Source organism: Diadema setosum, chromosome 6, assembly GCF_964275005.1.
Source record: "Diadema setosum chromosome 6, eeDiaSeto1, whole genome shotgun sequence".
In the NCBI taxonomy this organism is placed as follows: domain Eukaryota; kingdom Metazoa; phylum Echinodermata; class Echinoidea; order Diadematoida; family Diadematidae; genus Diadema; species Diadema setosum.
In genome coordinates this window covers 10051436-10065300 of record NC_092690.1, presented here as the reverse complement: position 1 = coordinate 10065300, position 13865 = coordinate 10051436, and the positions used below count along the sequence as shown (strand labels likewise).

At 38.6% G+C, this 13865-nt stretch overlaps 1 protein-coding gene across 1 annotated transcript; it reads right to left on the bottom strand.

Moving 5' to 3' along the window:
• Positions 1–1063: 1063 nt before the first annotated feature.
• On the bottom strand, positions 1064–13204 carry LOC140229510 (heat shock 70 kDa protein IV-like). Its single transcript, XM_072309759.1, has 2 exons — positions 13017–13204; positions 1064–2726 (listed from the first exon to the last, which is right to left on the bottom strand). The coding sequence occupies exons 1-2, from the start codon at positions 13202–13204 to the stop codon at positions 1064–1066; spliced, it is 1851 nt and encodes a 616-aa protein (XP_072165860.1).
• Positions 13205–13865: the final 661 nt, after the last annotated feature.

The window sequence follows — 13865 nt, the reverse complement described above, 5'->3', positions numbered from 1 at the left end:
TTTGGGCCGGCCCAAAATATTATATTGAATACTCTTACGGTAGCGGCGCTATGCATGTGAACAATGATTTCATTGGAACGCGCCCGCGGGAAATGTGTATTGTGTACGTATGCAATTCTGTGAACGTGTTCGAACCTCTATCGTATCGATTCGGACAGAATTCTCCGCTCCTTCAAGACAAGACAAGACAAGACAAGACAGCATGCACGATATAAGCACTCATAACATTACGCAATTACGTCACGATCGCTGCGGAGAGGAAGCGGGACTCGCATTTGGTACCGCATTTGGGCCAGCGTGCGTTTACACCGAGAATAGGTCGGCCCAGGGCCGGCCCGAGACAACCTCCGGAGCTCATCCAAATGCGGGTCCAAATTTGGTACCGCATTTGGGCCAGCGTGCGTTTACACCGACTTTTAGGCCGGCCCAAAAGTCCGCGTAAACAGGCTCTAACATTCTCTTTCAGAGTATGATGAATATTCAATGAACAACATACAGCATACGGGGGATTTGTGTGTTTTCTTCATGAACTGCATTTGTTCGGTTATATCAATATTTCGATATAAAGAAAACTGTCAGTCCTTGGACTTCAATTTCACAGAATTGCTCTATATTTGTGTCAGTCCTAGGACTTCGTTATGACAGAATCGCTCTATATTTGTGTGTGATGACTGAAAAGGCGAGGACGCTTTCAACAATCATAGGCTTCTGGACTTGAACAGGGTGCAGGAAATTTCCATGTTAACGAAGTCCTTGTAACCTTGTTTTCATTTGTTACAACTGTATTTCGAAATTTCCTTCCACCGGATTTTTTTTTTTTTTTAAACCACAGACTTTCAATGTTTATAGTTTCCGAACTCGAATTCTAACTTCGTTAGAACGAACTGGTAAATCAAAAGTATCCTCCGGTACATGTAACAGGATATACAATAAAACGGATATACATCTTGGAGCTATAAATTCCTGTTGAATGATATTGGCTGATTTAGTCCGTCTCTTCCAGAGCAGGTTAAAAATCCCCTGCACTGGCTCCTGACTGACGCCCTCTTGGCTGTCATTCATTTTACTGTCCACTCCCAATTTCAATCTTGATTGGTGAGCACGTCTTTCGAAGCTTTTCCAATTGGTGTGTGAGCTCCTCTGTGGTTGCCTTTGAGTTAAAATCCAGCCACTGAAAGACATCGTCTGCAGCCTTAATGATTGTCTGTTTGTCGTCAGCGGTTAGCTTCCTCTCAGCTGACGGTTTGTTTACAGCGGATTTGATCCTGTAAGCGTAGTCCTCCAATTTGTTTCTAGCTCGAATTCTTTTCCTCTGGAGGTCATCCTCAGCTTTGAACTTCTCAGCATCGTTGATCATGAGTTCAATTTCCTCCTTGGACAGACGGCCGCTGTCATTAGTAATTGTGATGTTGTTGCTGCGACCTGTGCTCTGTTCTTTGGATGTCACAGTTAAGATGCCATTGGCGTCGATGTCAAATGTGTCTATAATGTCTGGCACACCTCTTGGAGCTGGAGGAATTCCACTCAACCTAAACTTTCCAAGCAGGTTGTTGTATTTAGTGAGCGTCCTCTCTCCCTCATACACTTTAATGGTCATGCTTGTTTGATTATCAAAAACTGTGGTATAATTCTGTGTTGCCTTTACTGGAATTGTCGTATTCCTCTTGATGACGATTGACATTTCACCACCAACGACCTGAGTCCCAAGAGAGAGTGGAGTAACGTCGACGAGCAAGATATCCTGGATTTCTGCACTCTGGTCCCCGGACAAGATGGCTGCCTGGACTGCTGCACCATATGCCACAGCTTCATCTGGATTGATGGACTTGTTGAGGTCCTTCCCATCCAGGAACTCCTGCAGAAGCTTCTGGATCTTGGGAATACGGGTTGATCCTCCAACCAGCACAACGGTGTGGATGTCTTTCTTTTCAATCTTTGCATCAGCAATAGCACCCTCAACTGGGTCAAGGCATTTACCGAAGAGATCAGAGCACATTTGTTCAAAGCGAGTTCTGGTGATGGCTGAGCGGAAATCAACCCCTTCGAACAGTGATTCAACCTCAATACTTGCCTGTAAGCTTCTTGACAGAGTCCGTTTAGCTCGCTCAGCTGCTGTGTGGAGACGCTGGATCGCTCGTGGGCTGTTTGTAAGGTCCTTCTTGTATTTGCGCTTGAACTCCTCTGCAAAGTGGTTGACTAATCTGTTGTCAAAGTCCTCACCACCAAGATGGGTGTCTCCAGCTGTTGATATGACTTCGAAGACACCCTCATCGATCGCCAGGATGGACACATCAAATGTGCCTCCACCGAGGTCAAAGATCAGCACATGCTGCTTACCTTGCAAATTCTTGTCTAGTCCATATGCCAAGGCAGCTGCTGTTGGCTCATTGATGATACGGAGGACATTCAGCCCTGCAATGACACCAGCATCTTTGGTGGCCTGTCGCTGAGCATCACTGAAGTAGGCAGGGACAGTGATGACAGCATTAGTAACCTTTTGACCCAGATATGCTTTAGCTGTTTCCTTTATCTTGCTGAGAACCATGGCACTGACTTCTTCTGGGGATAGGATCTTTTCTTTTCCCTTGTATTCAACCCTTATCGCTGGTCTGCCTCCTCTGTCGATCACCTTGAATGGCCAGTGCTTCATATCAGCTTGCACGCTCTCGTCTGTGAATCGCCGACCAATCAGCCGCTTGACATCAAAGATTGTGTTCTGTGGGTTCCTGTAATTCAACAGAAATTGAAAATTACGTGAAGGTATCGACAAACAAAAAACAATAATCAAAGATTTTGATTTGATTTGATTTTGATTTGATTTGATTTGATATATTGGTTTCTGTATTATCAGTGTACATGCATGTACATGTATATATGCATACATAAACATAAGTTGTTCACAAAATGTTCTTCATTGCCTTTACACAATGTACAGCAAAACGTATGAGCAACACAATGAATAATACAGTGGGGCTACAGCATAAGCGTGGCTTGATTTGCGTGCAGCCCCCTTACATACTACTACACATCGGAAAGAGAATAGGAGGGAGGGATAACTTGCATAGAGATAGGATAGTAGAAAGGAGAAAGGGAAAGGAGAGGTCTGTCTGCTTTCACTAAAGGTTTACACAAAGTAAGTTCACCTGTATCACTGATCAGCAAGGCATAACTAAATATTTTCTCACCGAGGTACAGGTGAACAGTAAATGCAGTTTATGGTCGGTTACATGATTACGTAATAGATTAAATGCGTCGATATTTCTGCGAAAGAATTTCATGTACAATGCACTAACAAAGACAATGAAATTACTAATATCCAGAAAGCAACATTGTTTTTACAGCTTTCCTAAAAGAGTACATGGACTTTAAACTTCGAATTTCAGAAGGAAGAGAATTCCAAACATCGGGTCCGGTGTGTCTGACAGATTTCAGAGCCATCACTGTTTTAGGATTATATAAATGAAATTTATCAGATTGTCTTGTGATTTAAGAATGTATGTCCTTGTTTAACTGGAATAGTGAAAAGAAAGATGATGGCAACTGACCATTATGTAAACGAAACATAAAGAGTGAATTTTGAAAAAAAAAAATAATAATAATGTCATTTACCTTAGTGTTGTCAATCCTGCAAATAAAGAATCTGAATGGTCTCGATAACCAGAGTTGGTGCATATATGTATAGCTTTCTTTTGTAGAAGTGATATACTATCAATGTGACTTTTTAAAGTTGCCCATACAATGTTGCAATATAAGATGTACGATAATATTAACGAGTTATATAACATGAATAAAATATTTTGAGGAACATAATACCTAAGATTCATAATTGGAAATCAACTTGATGAACGTTCGTTTTATTACAATCAGTAGAAATTACCTTTGCTTGATAAAACTTTCGCCTGCTGGATCTGCAGGCTTCTTCAGATCGAGCGCTGTGAGAAGGACTTCCCACAAGCCGACGTAGCTGGCGCACGCCGATCTGAGAGAAAACCTTCAACCGAGACCTGAGGCAATACCACTGGACTCTATACTGGAAATGACGTTACGCGCTGTGCTCGAAGCCACCGGAATTGCTTTAGTTGGCGCTGCCATTTCAGGACTCCTACTTTATGCCCCGCCCACTTTACTATACGCTATTGTTGTGCAGATGGTACGCAGAAGAAGCGCGCGTTCCTCAGTGGAAAGTCACTTTGGTGTTGTAAATCATGGGGCGCCAAGTATCGCATGGGCTATTTCATCACGAAATGGCTCTTAACTCGACAAAATGAACATGTCCTAACATTACAACTGTTTTTTGACAAGATGAATATTAAAATTTTTCTTTAACGAAATGACTGATTTCAAAATGCAATTTTGTGGACAAAATTACTCATTTCGTAACGAAATAGCCATGTGGTTCTTGGCACCTTATTGGTGCCCCATAGCAGAGTCCCAATATGGCCGCCACCGGCCAGCACTTCCGGTGGCTTCAAGCTTTTACCCACAGTGCAACACGAGCGTAGTGGCTTTTCGGTGTGTAGTGCGCGCTAAGTGCGCACAGCGCCCCTTCCACTATAGAGTTCAGTGGGCAATACTCACTTTCCTCAATATACGATCCCATTCTTTCAGATCGGCGTGCGCTAGCTACGTCGGCTCGTGGTAAGTCCTTCTCACAGCGCTCGATCTGAAGAAGCCTGCAGATCCAGCAGGCGAAAGTCTTATCAAGCAAAGATAATTTCTACTGACCTTAACTTATGAAATATACCAAAATTACGAGACACTTTATCACAGACATATTGCACATGAGTGTTCCGGTTCATTTTTTCATTTACATATAATTCCGAGAAATTTGATATTTTCTTTTTGTTCCAATAATATACCATCCACCATAATATTTGAATGTTGCATTTCATTTCTATGTTTCTTACTATGAATATACATAAAATTTGTCTTTTTCAAATTGAGTGATAATCTATTACTCATGAACCATGTAGATAATGTCGGTAATTCAGTATTGAGAGTTCTTAGGAGTGAATGAAAATCAAAATTAAACAGAATACATTGGTGTCATCGGCGAACATAATATATTGCAGTAACTTAGATGAGTTTGAAATATCATTTACACACACTAGTCAACAGGGAGGAAATCCGCAGCAAAGAGCATTTTATGCCATTTTCCTCTCCATGTAAAAGAAAATTGGAAAAGTAAAAATAGAATTATTTACATGCAAATCCTTTAGTCAAGGCGCAGGGACCCAGAAAAAATGATTTCGTTCAACCCAACCCGCAGAAAAGGTTTGACTGCATGGGGTGGTCGGTTTGACCCTCTGGAAGAGTAGGTAGTATGTGACTCCAAATTGTGGTATCAATAAAATTTTAAAGGCCACTTAAGTTGCGACAAAACCTTATTCTTCGAGAAAGTGTCTGCGCACGCTAAGACTACTACACGTGCCACTAGCTCTGCTACAGGCGCCAATGCCAGTGGTGCGCGTAGTAGTCTTAGTGCATACAGACTTTTTAGGCAACAAACGAGGTTTTTTGCCTGCAAACTAACATTTCATGCCAAGCTTGGGTCGGTGTAGTGTAGTTTCTAGACGTTTTTATTTCGTCTTTATTTCTCCGAGTCCAAGCAAGCAGAGTGAGAGCGCATACCCAGTGATTGCGACGCCACAACCGTTTTTGTCGCAATCACTGGGTGTGCACCCTCACTTGGCTTAGCGCAATACAGCGGGCTTCTGCACAATACGCAAGCTGCAACTCAGAGAAAGAAAGACGAAATAAAAGCGACTAGAAATTAAGACTAGGGTCAGTAATGCTTGTCGCTATTGGGGCAGTGAAAATGACAAACTTATCACAATTCTTGCATGTATTTCATGAAAAATTAATCAAAACTGGATAAAACTATATATGTACAATCAAGCGAGTGAGCGAGCGCCCCTCTGTGTGTGAGATCTTTCTTCATATTTCTGCTCCTTGATTCAACTATCTGATAACCAAACTTTGTGAGGAATGTCCACCTACTGTCCTGGAGCAATGTTGGATTTTAAAATGTGAGACTCTCCCTACAGTCGGAGAAAATCTGGATTGAAAATGAGATGAGCGTTTGCAAGTTGTAAACCCATTTTTGTGCTGGTCCCACACATTGAACCTTGTGCCGTGACTCTTCTTCTGTAACATTTCATTGCCTTGGTGGGATGCCAAGAGCCCCTTTTGTGCCTAGAACAGCGTTTGTCACTCCTTTGTTACTGCTCCATTGTTCGAATCATCTCATCCAGTATAATGGCAACTCCCTTGAATACCAGGCAATCAGCTGCAGTAGCAAGTCAGGTGATGACAGACCTGTTAAAAAATCAGGAATTTGTTGGCCTTCTTGAGTCAATTGTTGGGAACGCCATTGAAAAGAAACTTGGAGATTTCATGAAGAATGTGGAAGTTCTGCAAGGGGAAGTGTTGGACCTGCAAAGAGACTTGGAGAAGAAGGACAAAGAAGTGAAAAATCTGCAGCAGAAGGTCATCAAACTTGAGCAAAGCAACACAAGATTGGAAAACTCCATAAACAATCAAGAACAATACTCTCGGCGATCATGCATCCGTATCTTTGGTCTGCAAGAGAAAAGAGGAGAGAAGACGGACATGTTAGCAGCAGACATCATCAAGACAAAGCTTGGAGTGACCTTGGACCCGGCCAAGGACATCGATCGGTCTCATCGTACTGGGAGCCCGCGTGAGACTGCGCGGCCTGTTCAGTCTCCTCGTTCGACCAATGAGGCTTCATCGTTCCAGTCACGCCCACGTCCCATCATCGTCAAGTTGACCAGCTACCGGAAGAAAAGAGAGATCATCGAAAATCGCAAAAAGTTGAAAGGAAGCGGAATCGTCATCGTGGAGGATCTGACGTTGAAAAACCTAAAACTTCTGTCGCAGACCCGCAATACCCACAAGGTGATATCAGCGTGGTCATCTGATGGCCGTGTAATCGCCCTTCTTGGTGCATATGGGGGAAAGAACATCACAAAACTGATTACATGTGAAGAAGACCTGAAGAAATTAAACATAAAATGATTGTCATTAAACACATGTCAAACGACCTGCATCTATGAATTTGTGACCAGCAAACAAGTACAGCTGTAGAGTATATGATTGTATCTCAATCCAGTTCTCCGTTTATGTTTATTATTTTGTATTGATTTACAGGCTTACTTCGTTTTATATAAATTTTGGTACCTGCATTTTGTAAATTCTGAGTCATTATGTTCCAGTGTCATATATGTGTTTTGTGTGCAATAGTGTGCATGTAATGTCGTGTAAGCATAGTTTTCTCGGATGTCTCAATGATATTGATTTCCATACTCTGAATGAATTTTTATCACCACCTGAATCTGGAATTAACAATGATATACTTCAAACAAATTTTACACCGGAGGAGTTCAATGATTTTGTAGAAAATGAATATTTCAATGAAGATTTGAGTAAATATTTGTCTTGTATTCATATTAATGTGAGAAGTTTATGTCGCAATTTTGATGCTTTATCGCTTTTTCTCTCTTCCTTGTCTATGCAAATCAAAGTTGTTGGTATTAGTGAGACATGGCTAAATGATAATTCACCTTTATCACTGTGCAATATTAACAATTATGAGTTCGTTGGTAACAGTCGCAAAACTAAACGCGGAGGAGGTGTTGGGTTTTATGTACATAAAGATATCTCTTTTAATCGCCGATGCGATCTTGATATTAACACTGATTTTTTGAGAGTATATTTATAGAAATAACAAATTGCAATACTTCTACTTTGATATGTGTTGTGTATAGACCACCCAATAAGTCAGTTAATGAATTTTGTGAGTCTTTGAATGATATTTTAGATATTGTTAGAAAGGAAAAGAAATGTTTTTATCTAATGGGCGATTTTAATATTGATTTGCTTAAAATAGGGTGTGTGCAATATATAAATGAATTTTTGGATTTGCTGTTATTGAATTCTATGTTACCTTTGGTTCATTATCCCACAAGTGTAACTGACTCTTCCGCTTCATTACTTGACAACATTTTTACAAATGATTCTTGTCAGATCCACTCTGGAATTATTTTAACTGATATATCAGATCATTTCCCGGTATATTGTATCTGTAAAAGTGTAATTTCATCGTTTAAAAGTCAACAAAGACAAACGAAGAGAGATACAAATGAAAATAATATTATATATTTTTTACGGTCACTGGAATCGACGTCATGGGAATATGATAAAGATGATGGTAATATTAGTTTTGATATTTTTTTTTATTTAATCACTGACAAATATAATGAATCATTACCGTTGATTTCAGTTTGTTGTAAACGAAGGAAAAATGATAATGTATGGTGTACAAATGATATTCGTAAATTAATAAGGAAAAAATGTAAAATGTATAAATTGTATAAAAGGAATCCAAATGATTACCGTAAAACTCTTTATAAGAAATATCGAAATAAAATGACTAATATGATAAAATTAGCTAAAAAGAAATATTATGAGAAAAAGTTAGCTGATAGCACTGGGCATAGTAAAAAGACATGGGATGTGATAAATAATGCCTTAGGGAAACAATGCAATAAGAAAACAACCATTAAATATATTAAGTGTAACAATGAAACAATTATAAATGAGAAAGAGATTTGTAATTTGTTAAATACATATTTTGTTAATATTGGTTGCGATATTAATTCATCTTTTGATGTTTCAGATGAGTATGATTATCTTCAATATGTTACAAAAGTTGAGCCAAGTGCATTTTTTAAACCAATTACTTGTAAAGAAATAATTGATGTTGTAACCAGTTTTAAGAATGATGTCAGTGCTGGATACGATAATATTGATATGCGAATTGTGAAAAGAGCTGTTCATTTGATATGTAAACCTTTATGTGCAATATTTTATCAGTGCATGGAATCTGGTATTTTTCCAGATAAACTGAAGATTGCAAGAGTTGTATTAGTTTTTAAAAGTGGTTCCCCTGATTTGATGACAAATTATCGCCCAATATCAGTTTTATCCGTTTTCTCCAAAGTTTTTGAAAAATGTATTTCCACTAGGCTTATTCAATTTCTGACAAAGTGCAATATTATTAAGAAAAATCAGTATGGATTTAGACCGGGGCACTCCACATCTTCAGCATTGATTGATTTCATTCATAAGGTGATCTGTGCAATAGACAACGGGAAAATTTTACTGGGCTTATTTTTAGACCTGAGCAAAGCATTTGACACGCTTGATCATAATATTCTTTTAGCTGAATTAGGTCAGTATGGTATTCGTGGAGTTATTTTAAATCTTTTTAAAAGTTATTTGAGTAATCGTAAGCAGTTTGTATCAATTGATAAGAATGTTTCTGAATATAAAAAAAACATAAGATGTGGAGTGCCCCAGGGATCGATCCTTGGGCCTATTTCATTTCTTTTATATATAAATGATTTGCCAAATGTTTCTAATATTTTACAATGCATTTTATTTGCCGATGACACAAGCATATTTTTGTCTCATGATGATATGGATTCTTTACAAGAGATTTTTAATAAGGAATTGCAATATGTTACAAGTTGGCTGCGAATGAACAAATTATCAATCAATATATCAAAAACTAATTTTATGATATTTACAAAGAAAAAAATTAACATTGACACTGTATCTATCAATATGTGTGGTTCTCAAATCATGCAAGTTTCCTCACTGAAATTTCTTGGAGTTTTTGTAGACAATAAGTTGAATTGGTCTAATCATATTAATTATATTTGTAATAAATTATCAAAAAATATTGGTGTAATGTACAAACTTAGTTTTCTCCCGAAGTCTGTTTTGAAATCAATTTATAGTGCTATAATTTTACCTTAAAGGTATTAGCCAACATTTGTAAACCTGCAGCAATTGGTATCATAGTTAGCATGGAGTTTGGGTATGATTGCAGTAACACCTGTGCAAAATTTCGTTCCAATTAGTCCATTACTTTCATAAAAATAAATGAAAATGCACCGTATGCATGCGTATAAAAACGCTCGCTAGCTCCGGTCCACGCGCGTATTACATGCATGCGATACATGTGTAAGTTAATGTACGTAGCTAGCCCGCGCTCGCAATTCGATTTTGGGTCGGGTTGACCCGGTTTGAAAATTGATTTTAAAACGATGATTTTCTCTCTTTCATCGAATGGTATAGACAAGGAGCAACAGGTGAGGTATGTTACTGTTATAACTTGTACTTGAAGTCATATTGGACCTGTTTTATGCAGTTTTGATTTTCGTGGGTTTGCAAATGTGGGCTAGTACCTTTAATTGTATTATGGAATAATTGTTTGGGGTAATGCTCATGAATGTCATATTCAAAGATTATTACTACTTCAAAAACGTGCAATACGAATCATTGCCCACGTCTCTTATCTTGCCCATACCCCACCACTCTTTTTATCCCTGAAAATAATGCAATTGAATGATATGTATAAATACCAGGTGGGGATTTTTATGTATTTATGTAAGAACTTTATATTACCAAAAACTCTTTTGGACTTTTTCACATACAATAATCACATTCATAATTACAATACGCGAACCGCGAGTGATTTTCACCTACCTCTATCTCGTACATCTTTTTATCAACGATCTATTCTTTACAGTGGTCCTATTCTGTGGAATTCTCTCCCCTTTGAAATACGCAATGCTAACTCTTTGAATATATTTAAATCTGGTTACAAAAAAAAAACTCTCTTCAATAATTACAACCAAATTCATTTAAATTAGAGTATCAGTTTTTATCCTTTATGTTTTGAGACATCAGGTGTTTTGTTATTGTCATTGTGTGTTGATTGTTATGTCTTAGTCCTGTCTTGTTCTTACGTTTTACTTGCTTCGAACACATTGGTAACAGTGATTTAACGAATGTTTTTAGGTCAGCCGAAAATAAGGGACATTTCCTTTCTGGCTGCTGCCTACCATAGCAATTCCTTTTACACTGTTTAACTGATATTTTGTAATTGTATTCTAATGTTGCTGTATGTGTTTGTTTTTCTTCTTTGCTTGGTGAAATAAAGAAACTTGAAACACATTGCTAGAGATGTCAGCAAAACAGTGGGATTCATTGTAAGTTATATTATGCATGGTAACCATGGTAACGGGATGCCTACAGGTGATTGGTAACACCCCCAAAAAATATAATATATAATATATATATATATATATATATATATATATATATGGAATTTAGACAGATTTGTTTCTTTTGCCTTTCGTGCACATTACCCATTGTAGATTGGATCATTGTACCTACCTCAACACTGTAAAATTAGCCTGGATAAAAGGGAAAAGACGCCCAAGAGTTTTCCCTGGTTGTCTCCTTAGCATCAATTCATTACTGCACGTTTTGATACAAATTTACATATCATGATCTTTTCATTTCATTCTACATATATATATATATATATATATATATATATATATATATATATATATACAAAAGCTAACGAACACAAAATTACGTTTAATTCTTTGGTGGATAATCCAGCGCACGTGTATATTCCTTCTTTACAAAGAAATTTATCTGCATTCTTGAATAAACTTCCTTTACGAACATGAACAATTATTGCTTTGCTATGCTCTCTTCCAGGATTGTTTTGAATAACCATCGCTGTTAATGCTCAAAAGATTTTTTCGAATATAATTGGCTTTGCTCTCTGTATTCACCTATATTTCTAAGGGAATTTTGTGTCCATACATTACTAAAAACTACATTTGCCTATGTGCTTTGAAGTCAAATTTGTGTTGAAAGTACGACGGATGCAACTTTTTCATGCATTTTACTATTCGAAAATGATATCTTTCTTTCAAAGGCCGTTTATTATGCCTTTATTTACAAACATTACTTGAACTTGAGAATGCTTCAATATATTCTTCACATAAGTTGTTCACAAAATATGTAGAAGGAAGGATATGCTTATTGAGCTTTTTGAAATTATGGGCTTTAGTTTTTGAGTTATTGACAGCTGAATCCTGATTGGATAATACTAGTTGCCTTGGAAGCAGAAGATTTTTTTTTTTTACAATAGTCAATAAAAAGTTGGGTTTTTTTTAATTGCATCTATAAATCAAAAAAAAAATCAAAGTTTGCAGCAGTAGGAGGCATTTGGGGGGGTTACCAATCACCTGTAGGCATCCGGTTACCATGGTAACCATGTACGATATTATAACTTACATTGAACCCTACTGTATTGCTGACATCTCTAGCAACGTGTACATATCAAGTTTTATACAGGTTTGATGAATTCTTCATGAAATAAATGCAAAAACTGTGATAAGTTTGGTATTTTCAGTGCCCCAATAGCGACAAGCGTCACGGACCCTAGTCTTTATTTCTAGTCGTTTTTATTTCGTCTTTATTTCTCGGAGTTGCAGCTTGTGTATTGTGCAGAAGCTCGCTGTATTGCGCTACGCCGGATGAGGGCATCATCCGGCGTAGGGCCAATACCAGCGAGCTCTCTGCACACTGGATACCACACGCTGCTTTCCTGAACTCGGAGAAATAAAGACGAAATAAAAACGTCTAGAAACTACACTACACCGACCCCCAGCTTGCTGTGATAAGTTAGTTTGCAGGCAAAACCCTTGTTCGTCGAAGAAAAAGTATGCGTGCGCTAAGACTACTACACGCACCACTGCACTGGCGCATGTAGCAGTGCTAGTGGTGCGTGTAATAGTCTTGGCGTGCGGAGACCCCTTTGCGTTTGTTCTAACAAATAATGATGAAAAATGGCCAGTAAAATTCTACTGACACCACAATTTGGAACCACATACTACCTGAGGATGTTCATGGAGGTCCCATCTACCACCCTGTCTGGTCAAACCTTTTCTGCGGGGTGGGTTGAACGAACTCCTTAACTAAGCCTCCTACAGGAATTAGCGCCTTGACTACTTGAAAAAGAAGGAGAAAAATTACAGTGCATTCCCGTTATAACGAACACGATTATAACGAAATTCCGGTTACAACGAAGTAATAGTTGATATGTCAGATTTGCTTACATAGCAGTTTGGGTCTTGGCAGCATCTCCAATGAGCCTCTCTGTATCGGTGAAGGCAGCGCAGCTTGGAGTGGTCCGATTTCCTTCTTCGTTGGCAATGATCTCGACTTTACCGTTTTGGAAGACACCGACACACGAGTTGGTCGTTCCCAAGTCTATTCCAATGGCTGGCGCTTTGTCTCCTGCCATATTCCCTGACCTGATGTTTTGACGTCTGATCGAAGAATCCGAAAATGATAACCTTGATTTCACCTGAAAATATTTTTACGTTCTTGTTCTCCTGCCCGCTTAGATATTTTCTGCGACTTCACTTGATGGTTAACCACACTCAAAACACATCTCTGTTTTCAATCAGGTCGGTAAAGTGAGGCTCTTACTCCGAGATGTAAAGTTAGATTTCTCTTCTCGTTTGATAGTCTGATTCGATGAGCAGCCATCGAGAAGTGAAGTGAATTAGCACGTCTCATCCTTTTAGTTTATATGCCACTCGCCAACGGGATCTTACGCAATACAGGCTCTGAGACAATAGTTCGTCAGGAGAGTGATGAAATCTATGTAGCTCACCGCGAGAGACAAGTACATAACAATGGTATAGGCCACACGGGCGGAAATAGACCACGTCATCGGCCAGGGTACGACACTGGTTATCCCAGGGCCGCGTGCTTTCGATTAAAGGCCCTCTCCCTGCATGCAGAAATTGTAAAAAGCTACTCTTTGGTCACATTGACATCTCTTCGCCTAGGATAAAGGGGACACAAAACGCAGATTAAAATATGAATTGCCGGCATGCAGCAATGTTAATAAGTAAGTTTGAAGAATAACCGACAATCGTCAAGAAAGTTATGATTTT

Coding starts and splice junctions, on each gene's coding strand:
- LOC140229510 (XM_072309759.1), bottom strand. CDS start 13,204: ATGGCAGGAGACAAAGCGCCAGCCATTGGAATAGACTTGGGAACGACC. Junction 2,727..13,016: donor GCCAAGACCCAAACTGCTAT/GTAAGCAAATCT, acceptor GTTGAATTACAG/GAACCCACAGAACACAATCT.